Source organism: Crocodylus siamensis, chromosome 10 (genome assembly GCF_052110815.1).
Source record: "Crocodylus siamensis isolate JL-2025a chromosome 10, ASM5211081v1, whole genome shotgun sequence".
NCBI classification, from domain to species: Eukaryota; Metazoa; Chordata; order Crocodylia; family Crocodylidae; genus Crocodylus; species Crocodylus siamensis.
Window position 1 is genome coordinate 71,104,681 of NC_143404.1, and position 13,231 is coordinate 71,117,911.

Genomic DNA, 13,231 nt, shown 5'->3' on the forward strand with positions numbered 1-13,231 from the left:
GGTCCCTTGTCAATCAGAAATAGCTTGCCTGCTTAAGGAGACAGAGGATGTATTTAAAGCCTACAACTAGACATTCCCTTTCCTTCACTATTCCTCATATGTCCCAACAACTATTGTTGACAGCTGTCTGCCGGCCAAGTTCTCTGAGTGGGGTATATTGAAGGGAAGCATATAATACCAGTTCTTATACCTGCATTGACTTCCTGTTGGTTTGTGTGGATTTTACGGTGTTTTGACATTCAAAGTATACATCATTTGAGATCTATCTACCTGAAAAACCTCCTCTTCCCCCCCATATATTTATGTATGAATTGTGCAGAGTTCTAGAGCTGCAGTCACCTTTGCTGGGTCATTTCCAGAGTTTCCCCAAAACAGCCTGAAGATCTTAATTTTTAATACATGCTAGATAGGCATTGTTTGTTAGGGAGTCTTAACCATTATCCAGATGTGTGAGATTGGGTTTTAGGTTGGCTGCATGTGACTACTGACTAATTAACTACTTCACATTTATGGGAAAAGGTTCCTGTTTGGCAGCTTGGTGGTAATTCTTTTCTTTATGAATTTTTCAAATAATTACCATGGTGGCTGGAGGTACGGATGGAGATCAGCACCTCTTTTTATTTCAATAAAAGCAAAAACATACGAATGCATGCAAAATTGTGAACATTTATATACTTGGTATCATCTTGTATCTTTTTTTGCATGTCTTTTTTTTTTTTTAATGGTCCATTATATTTGTATTCACTGTGTTGATTATTCTTGAAGCACTTGGCATTGTTAGCTCAGAAATCTGTCACTATTGCTCATGTAAAGCTTAATCTCTTTTTGCATGCGATTGAACCATTTAAAGTGTATTTGTGTGTGCACACGTGCACACACACATGCATGCCCTTTTCATATAAATGACCTCATGGATCCTGTACAGAGTAGAACTTCTGTTGCTCAAATTTTCCAAAAACGTCTTCAGGGAAGAAACCAGGGCTGGAAAATTTCAGCCTGGACGAGTAATGTTTTGGAAAGCTGCAATTTAAGGGACTGAAAACAGCTTCTCTACTAGTGCACTGTCAAAGTCTCTGAACTGGTAGTTATTGAGGCTCTTAAACCCTAGTACAAAGTACAAATTGATATAGCTTAGTGAGGGGTTTTCTTACTATTTGTACTCTGTTGGGTTGTCATTGCTTATGGTTGCTGTGAAGACACCCAACTAGTTCCCAGGACAGCATTGCAGGCTACAGCTCCTATTAGTAGGTCCAGAGAGATTTCATTGACCTGATTCTGGTGGCATCATCTTTAATTTGTAAAAGAGTATGTGCTCTTCAGTAAAACAATGTTACGGTTCACAAGCTTTTTTGAAGGTGTGCAGGAGGTGTTTCCAACAAATCAGTTCCTCATGATGCATTACAAAGAGGCTTCAGTGGTTGGCAACAGGCAAAGCTAACAAAGTTTGCTTTGATATAGAGTACCTGTAAAGCAAGTTTTGGGTTAAGCTGAAGAAATCCAATGAATCAGCAAGGTTGGGACTAATTGGAATATTCCTGCCATTTGCTAAGAGAGTTAAACTGAGGGGACTGCTTTCCTCTTGAACTATGTAGTATTGGTTCCTAGTTATCTGGACTTTAGAAATGCATGTATGGTAGACGTGCGGACTTTCAAGGCGAGGCATATTTTGTACGTCTTCCTAATGGCATTTTTTTATTTCCATAGGTGGTGATGTGACGGTGACAGAACCTAGCAGCTCTGATAACCGTGTGGAGAGATCTGATCTTTACACAAATGTGGATGAAGCACTCATAGGCGGTGAAGCTAGTTACCTGTCTCAGCCTCTTACTCCAGAGAAGGATGATGCACTTCAGGCTGCAACAGTTGCTAACCTGCGGGCAGCCCTCATGAGTAAGAACAGCCTGCTGTCTCTGAAAGCTGACATGCTGAGTGAAGATAGTTCTCTGCTCTTCGAATACTTACCCAAAGGCACACATTCTTTATCTTGTAAGTTTGCACTTTTATTTTATGTTTTTGTGTAACGCTACATTTGCAAAGTCATTTGGGAGAAAAGCAGGAAATACAGATCATTTTAGATTTATCAGAACTGTTTATACAGACTTTTAAAATTGCATGTATAGAAACTTACATCCCTCTACCCTGCCTTTCATATGTATTCCGTAATGTTCAGAAACTGTTATTGGTAATATTATGCAGCATATCTTTAAGAGCAACAACTGGAAATACAAAAAGATGTTGTAGAAGTATATAATAGACATATTAGGACACTAATAGTATCTAAGTAGCATGGCTCAACTCTGATTGGGGAAAATGGTAGCTATGAATGGAATGCAAAATGCTTGATCTCTTCAGTTTAAAAAAAAAAAGATACTATGAAGGTTTTGAATCCAAATTTGACCAGTCGTAATGCTTGATGGGAGGAAATCATTATTTCAGTAACATTAAAAAGTACAAGAGTAGTAGTTGATGTGTTTATAACTCTCCTTAACCTATTTTTTCCTTCTTACTGCTGTGTTTTGTTTTTAGCTAATAATGACCAAGTGGTTTGTGCAAGTGAACTGACTTCCATTGTGTTCAATCACAAAAAGAGTTGCTTGTTTGGGTTTTGTTTGGCTTTTATGTTTCTTTCATGAAGGAGGAACTAATTTATTTCAAATGATGGAACTGAAAAAGGAAGGGAAATCAATTGGATTCTTTTATTGATGGCTAAATGTCCTGCACAGCAATAGCAACAGACGTTCTCTGCATTAGTCATTTAAAGCTACTTTTTTGAGTCTGAAAAGTTGTCAACATTGCATGTATAACGGCACCCTGCTTATCATAAGACAGACAGTGAGAGACAAGTCACAATTGCACTGGAGCGTAAGTGTTGGTGGTTTTCTAAGAACAGATCTGGTTTTTTTCCCAGTTGAACAGGCTGCTAAGGCATTTTGATTCTTTGGGATATAATGTTAAAAAAACTTTGTCAATGCAGTGATAATGTGGGGAGAGACCTCAGGGCAGAGTAGAGGCTGGAGCAAAGTTAAAAGCCGTTACTTTCAGAGAGATTTTTTTTCCTTCACTCAATAAAAAAAAAGTTGAAAGGATATTCACATTTGAATGGATTTAATTTTTTTTTTTTTTGTATTTTTGGTCACAGGAAGTGTGCGTAGTTACTTTTAACCCAGTAATCACTGTATATCGTGCAGTAACTGCAGGAGATGACCATGTAACTGCGATAAACGTAACAGCAGATCTCTTCTTAAATCAGTCTAAAAGAAAAAAAATGTAGGGAATTGAGATTTTTGTAACCTTTTTTGGAAGTTTGAGAGTTTTGGGAGGTTATTTTATGGCTTTTGCAGCTCCTATGTTGTATTTTTAGTTTACTCACCTTGGTGATCTCTGATTAAATGACTGGAATAGTTTTGGTTATTCAAACAGAAATCTCAAAGTAGCGAAGTAGCACAGAGCCCCTCTGTACCAATTCAGTCTTGTTCCATAGCACCAACCCTCGAACCTCTGCTATGGAAAGTGTCCTCCCCAGGCCTGCAGCTGGTGTGGAGGGTGAAAATGGGGCAGTTTTATTAAAAGGGGGAAGGGGGTGCTTTGGGTCAGAGTTTCAAGTGCAGTGTATTACTGCCGTGGCTTCTGCAAGTGGTAGCATGATGGAGTTCTTACCTTCATGGGCAGGAGAGAACTATGCTGCACCACCACCCCTCATCTTGGCCTTGAGTTGCCAGGATTTTTATTTTGCCTTGAAGCGGAAGAAAGCTATTGGCACAAGATCAAATAGGTATAAACCCGATCACAAACAAATTTAGGCTGTTTTTTAACCATCAGAAGAAGCATGAAGGCTCCAATTACCTGGAGCCTCCAATCATCTTACGCAAGTGAAATGGATTTCTCTTTTAATTAAGGCAAAAAGATAATTGCTTGTTTGATAGTTCTCACTTCTGGGTGTGGCTGTGGCCCGAGGAAACTCATTTTAAAGCTGAAGCATGGAGCTCAAAAATGTTTTGTCTGTGTTTTATTAAAATGTGTGCTGTTTGTCATGACTCGCGTGGATGTGCCGTCATAATTTTGAAATGGACTTATTTTTAATGTTTATTAGAATTAAATGTACGTCTTTGTAATATTAATCCGTTAGTGGTATTAAATGTATAGTGTTAAATCCTAGGCATCATTTTTAACACTGAGCACTCTTTTCCCTCCCCCCCCCCAAGCCAAAGAAAAATCCCCCCAGAACATAATGCTTTTGTAAAACTATAGTGTATAATGTTCATGCAAAGCAAATGGCTAGATCTTACAATATAGCCAAAACATCTCATTTCAATCAGCAATTGATTTTTTTGGGATGTTTTTGCCTCCCATTATTTCATGTCCATAGTTTTTATAAGCACAATTTGAGGATGTTGAGTCATTTAAACCCTTTTTTTAAGGCACCATGAACAAGGTTGATCTTTTTTTTTTTTTTCTTGTTTAAGCACATGCAATTGTAGGTAGGTTTCAGTTCTTTTTCTGCTTTGTGGAATTTGACAATGAAATTCATTACTGTAATTTGAAGCATTTAAAAAGGTTTCCTACCCTCAGTTTGAATTAAGTTGTATTTGGACCTTGACTGACCACCTTCTGATTCGGTTCTCCTTCTTGTTCCAAAAATGGTACTGTAAGTACCTCATCTAACTAGGGGTAACATCTGCTTTCCTTTTTTTTTTTTAAATAAGATGGTAGTGAGGAGATGGAGAACAGAAGAGTGTTTTCTGTGCTTTTTCATGAGCTGTTTCGAATGGGTATACCTCTAAAAGTCTCTGTGTAAATGGGAGCCCTGTTGTTTTCCTCTAACATAATTCATACTTTTGTGAGATGTTAACTGAGAACACACTAAAGTCTTCATTGTACCTCATGCTTCTTTTTCTAATGTATTTCAAACCTGGGAAGTTGTACTTGGGGAAGAACTGGTTACCAGAAAGCTTTGTCTTCGCTTTTTTCCCCCTGTTTCTGCAAAAATGGTTTTGCATAGTAAAAAAAAAAAAACAAGTAAAAAGTTCTTTGCAACTGAAACAGTCTTTTCAGTGCAAGTAGAAGCAATGTATGTTTTGTAATACTGACACCTGAGGTGTGAAATTACCTGATATTCAGTTAATAAGAAATGTGGCGTAGTAGGATTCTTGCTTTTCAGTGCCTGTTAATGTATTTTGTATGTAAGGATCAAGCAGAAGTGCAGTACTTCTAAATTTACCAGATTCAAAGCAGTTTAAAAATAAGGTAATTTACATTTCTTGCCATGACATAACATCATAGCCATATAGCTGGAAACTGTACTGTCTTTTACTGTGAATAACATTGCTTCTCATAAACTAGCTGGCTTAATCGTCATATAGGAAGTCTAAAGAATGGATACTGTAAGAAAAGTAATCTCAGTGATTTGTTAGCTGTTGAATCAGTGTGGTACGGGACAGTTTGATGCTGGAGATGCTGACTTTCACATGCGATCAGGATTTCCGTTTTACTTGTCATTATAGATGTCATGCACTGTTCATAAGTAAGCTGCTCTGTGCCAGTATCCCACTGTAGTAATGATGATCATGTACTATTCTCAGGCCCTTTGTAAATCTGTGTAAAGTTTACTTCCATGTATTGTATTAAACTTCTGTAGAGATGTTAAGTGCTTTTAGACATGCGTCGCAATTCACCCCGATGAGATGACATTTTGGGGGTAGAGGACATCATTTGTGTATAACTTGTTATATCAGCTTCTTTGTCAAATATTTTGGGATCCTTTGGAGTAACGTATTAAATAAATATAGTAAAAACTTCTGCAACACTGCTTCCTGGTGACTTTTTAGTTTAAATATATCTATCATGTGTATACATGTTATGAATTAGCCACAGTCTAAATAAACAAAAATAAGTGTTTACAAAACTTAATTTTTACCTGAAGGGTGTGTTTCCAAAATGAATATGTGATAGCTTGCTTCAACTCTGCTTGTGCCTTAAAGATTGCCAGTGACTTCACAGGGGTTTTTGGGGAGATAATGAAAAATCCCCTTCCTGATATTGTGTACAGAGCTTGCTTACGTGGGCCCTGATTAGGGTGAGCTTGTCAGCTCTTAAGATTTATGCCCAGTTTCTATTTCTTTAAGGTGGAGGGTCTTGCTATTCTTCTTCTATGTCTAAGAGAAGAAGAGATTTAATCTTGGTGATTTCAATCATGTTATTTTATCTGTCTTTTCCAGTGTAAAAAGTCAGTGCTTCAGCTTTCTGGGTACTTCAGTTAAACTCCCTTAAAATGACTCCTTTCATATTTTCAGATGTTATATAGCTCTTCATATGTCTAAGTTCAGCTCTTCCTGTTTACACTCTGTTTTGCAGCTAAAACTGTTTAGAGAAGCAGTTCCTTGAACCTTGTTGTCCAAGATGTTACTTAGTACACAAGGCCCTTTTGCTGTAGGCCTAACCCAGTTAGTATTTTATTTTTAGATAGCAATTCATTGCAGCCAATAATTTATACTTTCCGTAAAAGTTAAAGGAATACATTTACACAGTGGTCACTTTTCCCAAGTGGGAATGCTTTAAAGCTATTCACATGTACATGGATTTTTTTGTACATGCAAAACCAAAATGTCATTGATGTCATTTTAAGCATGTCATAATGACCTTTGCCTTTCAATTCGACATTTCTGCAGGAGTTTACTTTTAAATCTGTTGTTGCTTTTGGCAAACCCACAGCTTTCATATAGCTAAAGGACTTGCATGCATGTTACTTCCATGAACAATGGTGACTGAAGGATTATAGGCAGGCTTAATTTCTCATTAAGAAGTTAAAGTATATTTCAATCATTAAAGAAAATTGCATTTAAAACTTAGTCATCTTAATTTTCTTACCATACCAGTCAGAATGGAGCCTGAACTCAAATGCTGTTTACTTACTCGCGTAGCAGAGAACAGCAGTGCTGCTTTTTTATGTTTGCAGTTGGCAAAAACAGATAAGTGTCTTTTAATGGCTGTTTTCAAAATAATCACTGTTCTTGTGTTGTGCTGAATGTCCTCCATTCCCACTGTCAATGGCTATGTACTTTTTCCCCTACCAAAAACTTACTGGTGGTCATTTATGAACATTTACCCTTGGTTTGAAAAGTGGGCAGCTGTTTAGTAGGAGCCGAATATGAAGTGTAGCTTCCTCTGAGGGCTAACAAGGGAATTATGTAAGCCAAGTCCTCTTGTTTTTACTCTGTGATAAGCTTAAGTCTCCGGATTGAACCTCCCGTACACAGTCTGGAGTCCCACTGTATAGTTGCAATATAAATAAGACCAAATCAGCATTGTAAGACTAAATCAGAACAGTAATTAGCCTCCAATGTTTGGCTTCACAGGCAGTCTTAATGATCAGACTTGAATTTTGTGCTGTTTTTCCCTGAATATTTAATTCTCATTAAATATATTGAATTTCTTGTTCAGTTAGAAGGATGTGTGTTCAGAAGGAAATTACATTTGTGGCGGTGTAAGTTGGATAAAACATCCACCTGTTTTAGAACTGGAGCCATTGACTCATGGATTTCGTATTGTTATTGCCTGTCTTTAGGTTTTCTTGGCACCTTTTGTCCTCTTCCATTCTGCGATTTATTGTTAAGCTGAAACAGTTGGAAAAGAAGTTTAAAATAGTGTTATCATCTTTGGCTATAATAAAAAGACTTTAATATAGGTGATCAAAACAGCAGAGGCAAAACCAAATACAGAGCAAGAGTAGCACTGCTGTTTCATATAGACCAAAAATTGAGAGAGCAGTGGGAGTATGTGATAATACAGGGTTGAGAAACCTGACCTTTTTGGCATCGAATAAAACAATAGATTATTGGGTTGCTTAAAATTTAAGAAGTTTTTCATTTGAATATTTCAATTGCATTCTGATTATGGTGGCATGTGAAATAATGGGCATTTCTGAAATAGGTGTTCATACTATGCAGCTCAACATGTGCAGGTATTTTAACTTGATTATGAAATGACTGACACTTTTACATGACTTGTTTGCTATCTTGCACATAAGTTTGAACTGAATTACTCTGTAATGACAATGAAAAGTCATTAGGACAAAAAATTATTTTAATCATCATCTTGTTTACAGCTTAATCTGTAGTAATATCCTGTTTAAATATAAATATACTTTTGTTCCTGGTTATTTTTCCTACTTTCTTTTAATAAATCCTATGTTTATTTTTGTAGCTGAAGGAGGCAAAAAATTGAATGCGGCTTTTAAGGTTTAATTAATAGCTTTAAACTTAAAGCAATTCATCTTCCATAAAATGTTACTTATACTTACACTTCCACTATTTTTCTAAGTATATTTTTTGCTTACAGTATAAAATGTACCATTTAGCTGCTGTCTCAGAGAGAGCAGAAGTGTACAAATACTTTGCCTGGCCAATCATTTTTCCCCCTTTAAACTGCAAGTGAGGTTTAGAGAGTGTAACTGTTTTAAGGTTTAATTGTGCAGCCTTGAACAAGTTTCCTTTGCTTCTGTATTCTCATAAATATAAATTAAGGAAAAAACTTTCTCACCTTTGTAAGGCACTTTGTGTTCTAGGAGGAAGTATATATAAAAATAAATAACCCTAGGGTATTTAACCCCCCAGGTTAATAGTGAGCTTAAAAGCTTTGACAAAAAAACTTCTAAAAGCAAATTGTATAGATAACTGATGCATCTTCAATGGCAAGCTTAGATGTATATATTTCACGTAGTACTTGTTGAAAGTGGTGTGTTTCGGAGATGTAATAGTTCTGTTATTTACGCTGCCTTATACTTCTTTCTCCCATGTAACTCTTTTTAGTGACCATTTTGCAGCCTTGAGTTGTAATGCTCACCACATGCATCACATACAGACAACTGGCATTCTGGGTGGGGAGGCTAGTTTAAAAAAGGAAAAAAAAAGGCTGGCATCCCTACACTGCTGCATTCCCTCCCACTGAGAGAAGATAAACTGCAAGTGCTCATTCACTGCCTTTTCAGGGCCTTTTTTAAAACCACCAGCTGGTGCTAGTTCACGTGGGTGAGATTCGTTTCCTGTGTTCCTCAGGGCCTGGCACCAACTTGAATCGTTCAAGGGGCGAATTTGATGGCAAAGTGGAAGCACCATCTCCCCTGCTGTCTTCATCACACCTTGCCACTCAGAGCCCCCCTGAGATCTCCTGTTCTGGTGACATTTCACCAGAAACCAGGATAAAAGGAGACGCATCTTCCTCCACTCAGGTAAGAACAAGAGATGATTGCAGTCATTTTTTAAAGTTTAAAGTTATTTGAAACAAATTATCCCTGGCAGGAGAATTTCTGATGAACAATATTTTATACCTGTAGCTGATTCTCACCGATTAGTTGTTTTCAAAATATACTATATTTAAAATTTTGGGTAGGGAGGGGGATATCCAGTTCTGCTGTTGGGCTGGAGAGCTAGCACTTTCCTAACCTTTTCTGCAGCTCCCTTTCCTCCCCCTCTCTCCCTCCTTTTTCCCCCTTACCTCAATGGAACTTTTATCCTGAACAATATTTTTTACAAAAATTGCATGTCTATATTTTTTTATTATAAAACAGTTATTAAGCCATTGTGCTGGAGAGTTCAGATGCAGCATAAATATAGTTGAAAACACAACTATCCAAAATGCACTTTTTCTTTCCCTTGCCCTGAATATGGATATATGGAGGAATGGCTTTATCTAAATATAAAAGTTTCTCATCTTGGGGCTTTCATCTCAAATATTTTTAAGTAAGGAATTTGCCTCGTTAAACAAATGGAGAGAAGCAGAGCCTCTTCCTTTGCAGTCACCTTAGAACAATTGAATAGTAAGAAAGGTTAATAACTCCTCCACAATCTGACGGACCAGTCCAGGCCATACCATCTGCCAGGCAGTGGCATAGTGGAAATTACTTATGAAAAGCTTTACTCTTATTTATTGGTTTAGAATCAGTAATGCCAGACAGTTTCATGTGAAGGAAACTGAACAGAGGCTGTTTTTGCTTGAGATGAGTGTTTCTCTGTGGAAAGCAGAAATAGCAGTAAAGGGGTAAGGGCACAGTCTTCAATTTTACTGTTTACAGTCAGGTACCCACAGTCCTGTGTTGGCTTCTAAATAAAAGCAGAAATGTTTCATCCCCAAGGTTAAATGGGGCCTACAGGTTCTCAGCAACACTAAACATTTATTTGAGCCACTTTTATAACAGGCATTTTCATTTGATAGCCTATCCATGAGCTTTAGGGCCCTGTCTTTATGCACCCAAACTCTTGATGTAAGTAAGTAAATGTTGTCCGGAGTGGAAGCTTTGTAGAAAAGGAAATACTTGTTGCAAAACATAATGTTGGGTTTCCATTAGACAAGTAGTGGGGGGGATGGAGGAGGGTTGACAGGTGAGTGAATTGGAAATCTAGATATTAGCATATAGAAGCATTGTTGTATACATTCATTTTAACTTAATTGCGCTGTTCATTTGCAGGTCACCTGTGATGGATTCTTAGCATTTTGGCAGTTTGGCAGCTCTGACACAGGTAAATAGAGAGGTCAATATCATTTAAAAATAGGTGTAATCTTGTATTAGAAGTCATTGATTTGTGTATGTGTTTCTGTTTTAGAGAGAAACATCTCAAGATCTGAAGATGCGGTTTTAGTTAATGAAGGCCTGTTCTGGGACTCTGGACTGACTTGTGGTTTCTGCTGGAGAGCTTTTGAGTGTGCTGAAGAGCTAGAGGAGCACATCCATGAGCACGCTTTATCTGTGATACTGCCTTTTGATTTCATTGACTGTTCTAGACCGATAGTCACTGAATTTGCTGATCATATCCCCCATGGTCAGTTTGCCCGCTTCCAGTGCTCTAAGTGTCCTGCAAGCTTCACACTGAAGTCCAACATGGATCGGCATGAAAAGACAATCCACTTCAACTGCAAGAAGGTGCAGTGTCCAAACTGTTTAAAAATGTTTCGAGACAAGACTGACTTAAACCGGCACCTTACATCTGTGCACTCAAATGAACATACTTTTGTGTGTCTCTTTTGTGGCAAGGGCTTTGGTACACAAAAAAACCTCACTACTCATATGAAAATGTGCTATCTGGGCTCCACCCACCCAACAGTAGAAGAATTTCTAGATGATATGGATCAAAATGAGGAATCTGAAAATGTTTAGTAAAGCTACAGTTACAAACATTTCTAAAAGACCATGAGGGATGCCTGGTTTAGGCAATTATTTCTTTTAAATTACATAAGCTGGGAACAGTAGACTGCTGTACTATTACTTGCAGCCAACATGGTTACTGTTGGGTGGACTGTAATGACACAGTAAATTCCAAGTGGTGGGCAGATTGGTCATGAGCTCTTTCCATTGCAGATGTCACAAATCTAAAATGTCTAATTACAGCCGAGGTGCGATTTTGTGTAAGAATATTTTGGATAGTAGATTGGTGTTTTGGTTCGCTTGTAGCTGCAATACTACTAAGCTGTAGTATTCACCTACATGAATACTGTAGCTTTTCATCAGTAAATCTGAGTGCTTTACAAAGGAGATCAGTGTCATAGTTCCCATCTGTCAAGTGTGGACAAGCTTACCCAAAGGTCACCGGCAGAACCTAGGTCTCCTGATTCCTGGTCCATTTGGCTATCCATTCCTTTTGTTTCTTCCATCTCAGGGTTAAGAGCTATGAAAACACTTTACTGCCCAGTACCATAAGTTATTTATGGGGCCAAGATTTCTGAAGAAACTCTGTAGTTAAGAGAACATATTTAGGTTGTACCAATTACCTGTATGCTGCTGTGCTTCCTGGAGTTTTTAGAGAGAGATACATATATATGGATAAAATGTTGCTTGCAGGAGGGTAGGTTCTTTAAGTCTTTTGATCTTATTGGTTTGTTTTATAATTGTAATGGAGTTGGCTACATTGAATGCATGTTAAAATAGATCCTGTTGTATTTAAAATAGCTTATAAGCTATAGTGGAGTTTGACAGTTGGATGCTACTGGAAAATTGAAGACTTATTGTAGCACCCATTTATTACTTTGGCTCAGTTTTTTGAGAGCTGTGAACTGCTTTCTTTTTCTTGACTGGCAGCTTGCTGTTTGTTTGCCTACAAACAGAGCGAAGCTAAATGAACAATTATGATAGTTCAGAGCTCAGTAAAACTGCTTTTCAAATGCTCTTTGCAGAATATGCAAGTTGTTAGCAGCTTAGTTTGGTGCTGAGATGTTACACCCTAGGATGCTTTGTGTGTTGGTTCTTCTGTCATGTAAATCAAAAGAACCTAGGAAGCCATGGCCACCCTTTAGGAATGGTGATTCTGTGACTTGCTCCAGGTGGGAAAAAACACAGTAGGGAAATGCTTATTGTTTCACATACAGCATTAGAGCCCTGTCAAAGTTTTTGGTTCATTTTATTTTAAAATGAAGTGGACGATTTATTTTCATAAGAAATTCTCCACCCTGTGTCTCCAGGAGTGGGGCAGGCAGTGGAGAATTCCTTGGGAAAAGGAGCTGTCCCCTTGGGAAAGCTGCAGAGGTGGCCCCACCACCCCTTGTATCGACTGCCCCCATCCCCATGTTGTGAACTTTCAGGGCACATTCTGGAGCAAAGTTCCCCCACGCCCAATCGCCTGCTGGTTTCAATTAGAGCCACAGCTCTTAAATTGAGCCAGGACTGGATGGCTCTAGATCAGGAAGCCAACTGGGTTGACAGCCCCCCAGGCTTCCACCCACACTGCATCTGAGCAAACTACCCATCCATTTGACAGTCTGTTCCTGTATAATCATATGCACATTTTAAGTGAAATGGCAGCAAAGCCATATTAAACTCTTTGGTCCCTATAATTTCTTCCCCATTATTGATTACTGAATACTTCTATTTTATAATCAAGTTGATTCTCCTCTTACTGACCTGGCTGAGCTACTGTTTTTTGATTTTCATTTGTCGTTTTTTTTTTTTGCTACTCTGTGAAAGTGACTAGGTAGTATTCTTGCTAGACATACTAGTCCCTCCTGTCAAAGAACTCAGCTGCATTAATTCACCATACTAATCAATTCTACCTTCAATTTCCAAACTAATTTTTTATTAGAAAGGTTAAGTAGGTGTCATCCCCTCCTCTCTCTCCCCCTACCCCCCCTCTTCCCCCCCCCCCCCCCCCTCTTCCCCCCCCCCATATCTGCTGTTAATTCTGGAAACTTTTACCAATTCTTATCAAAATGTGAGTCTCGTATTCCTGGGTTGTGGCGGGGGGGGGGGGGG

General features: G+C 38.2%; 1 protein-coding gene across 3 annotated transcripts in view; it reads left to right on the plus strand.

Annotated features, from left to right (window-relative positions):
• ZBTB46 (zinc finger and BTB domain containing 46) overlaps positions 1-13,231 on the plus strand; it is an 83,238-nt gene that overhangs the window by 52,835 nt on the left and 17,172 nt on the right. The window contains exons 3-6 of one of the 3 annotated variants that reach the window (XM_090064127.1): positions 1,705-1,986; positions 9,051-9,223; positions 10,460-10,511; positions 10,596-10,904. In XM_090064127.1, the coding sequence (XP_089920253.1) occupies positions 1,705-1,986; positions 9,051-9,223; positions 10,460-10,511; positions 10,596-10,904 (816 nt within the window). Of the gene's footprint in view, positions 1-1,704; positions 1,987-9,050; positions 9,224-10,459; positions 10,512-10,595; positions 13,139-13,231 lie in introns of those variants that run through there. The other 2 variants (XM_090064125.1, XM_090064126.1) reach the window with 2 other exon arrangements.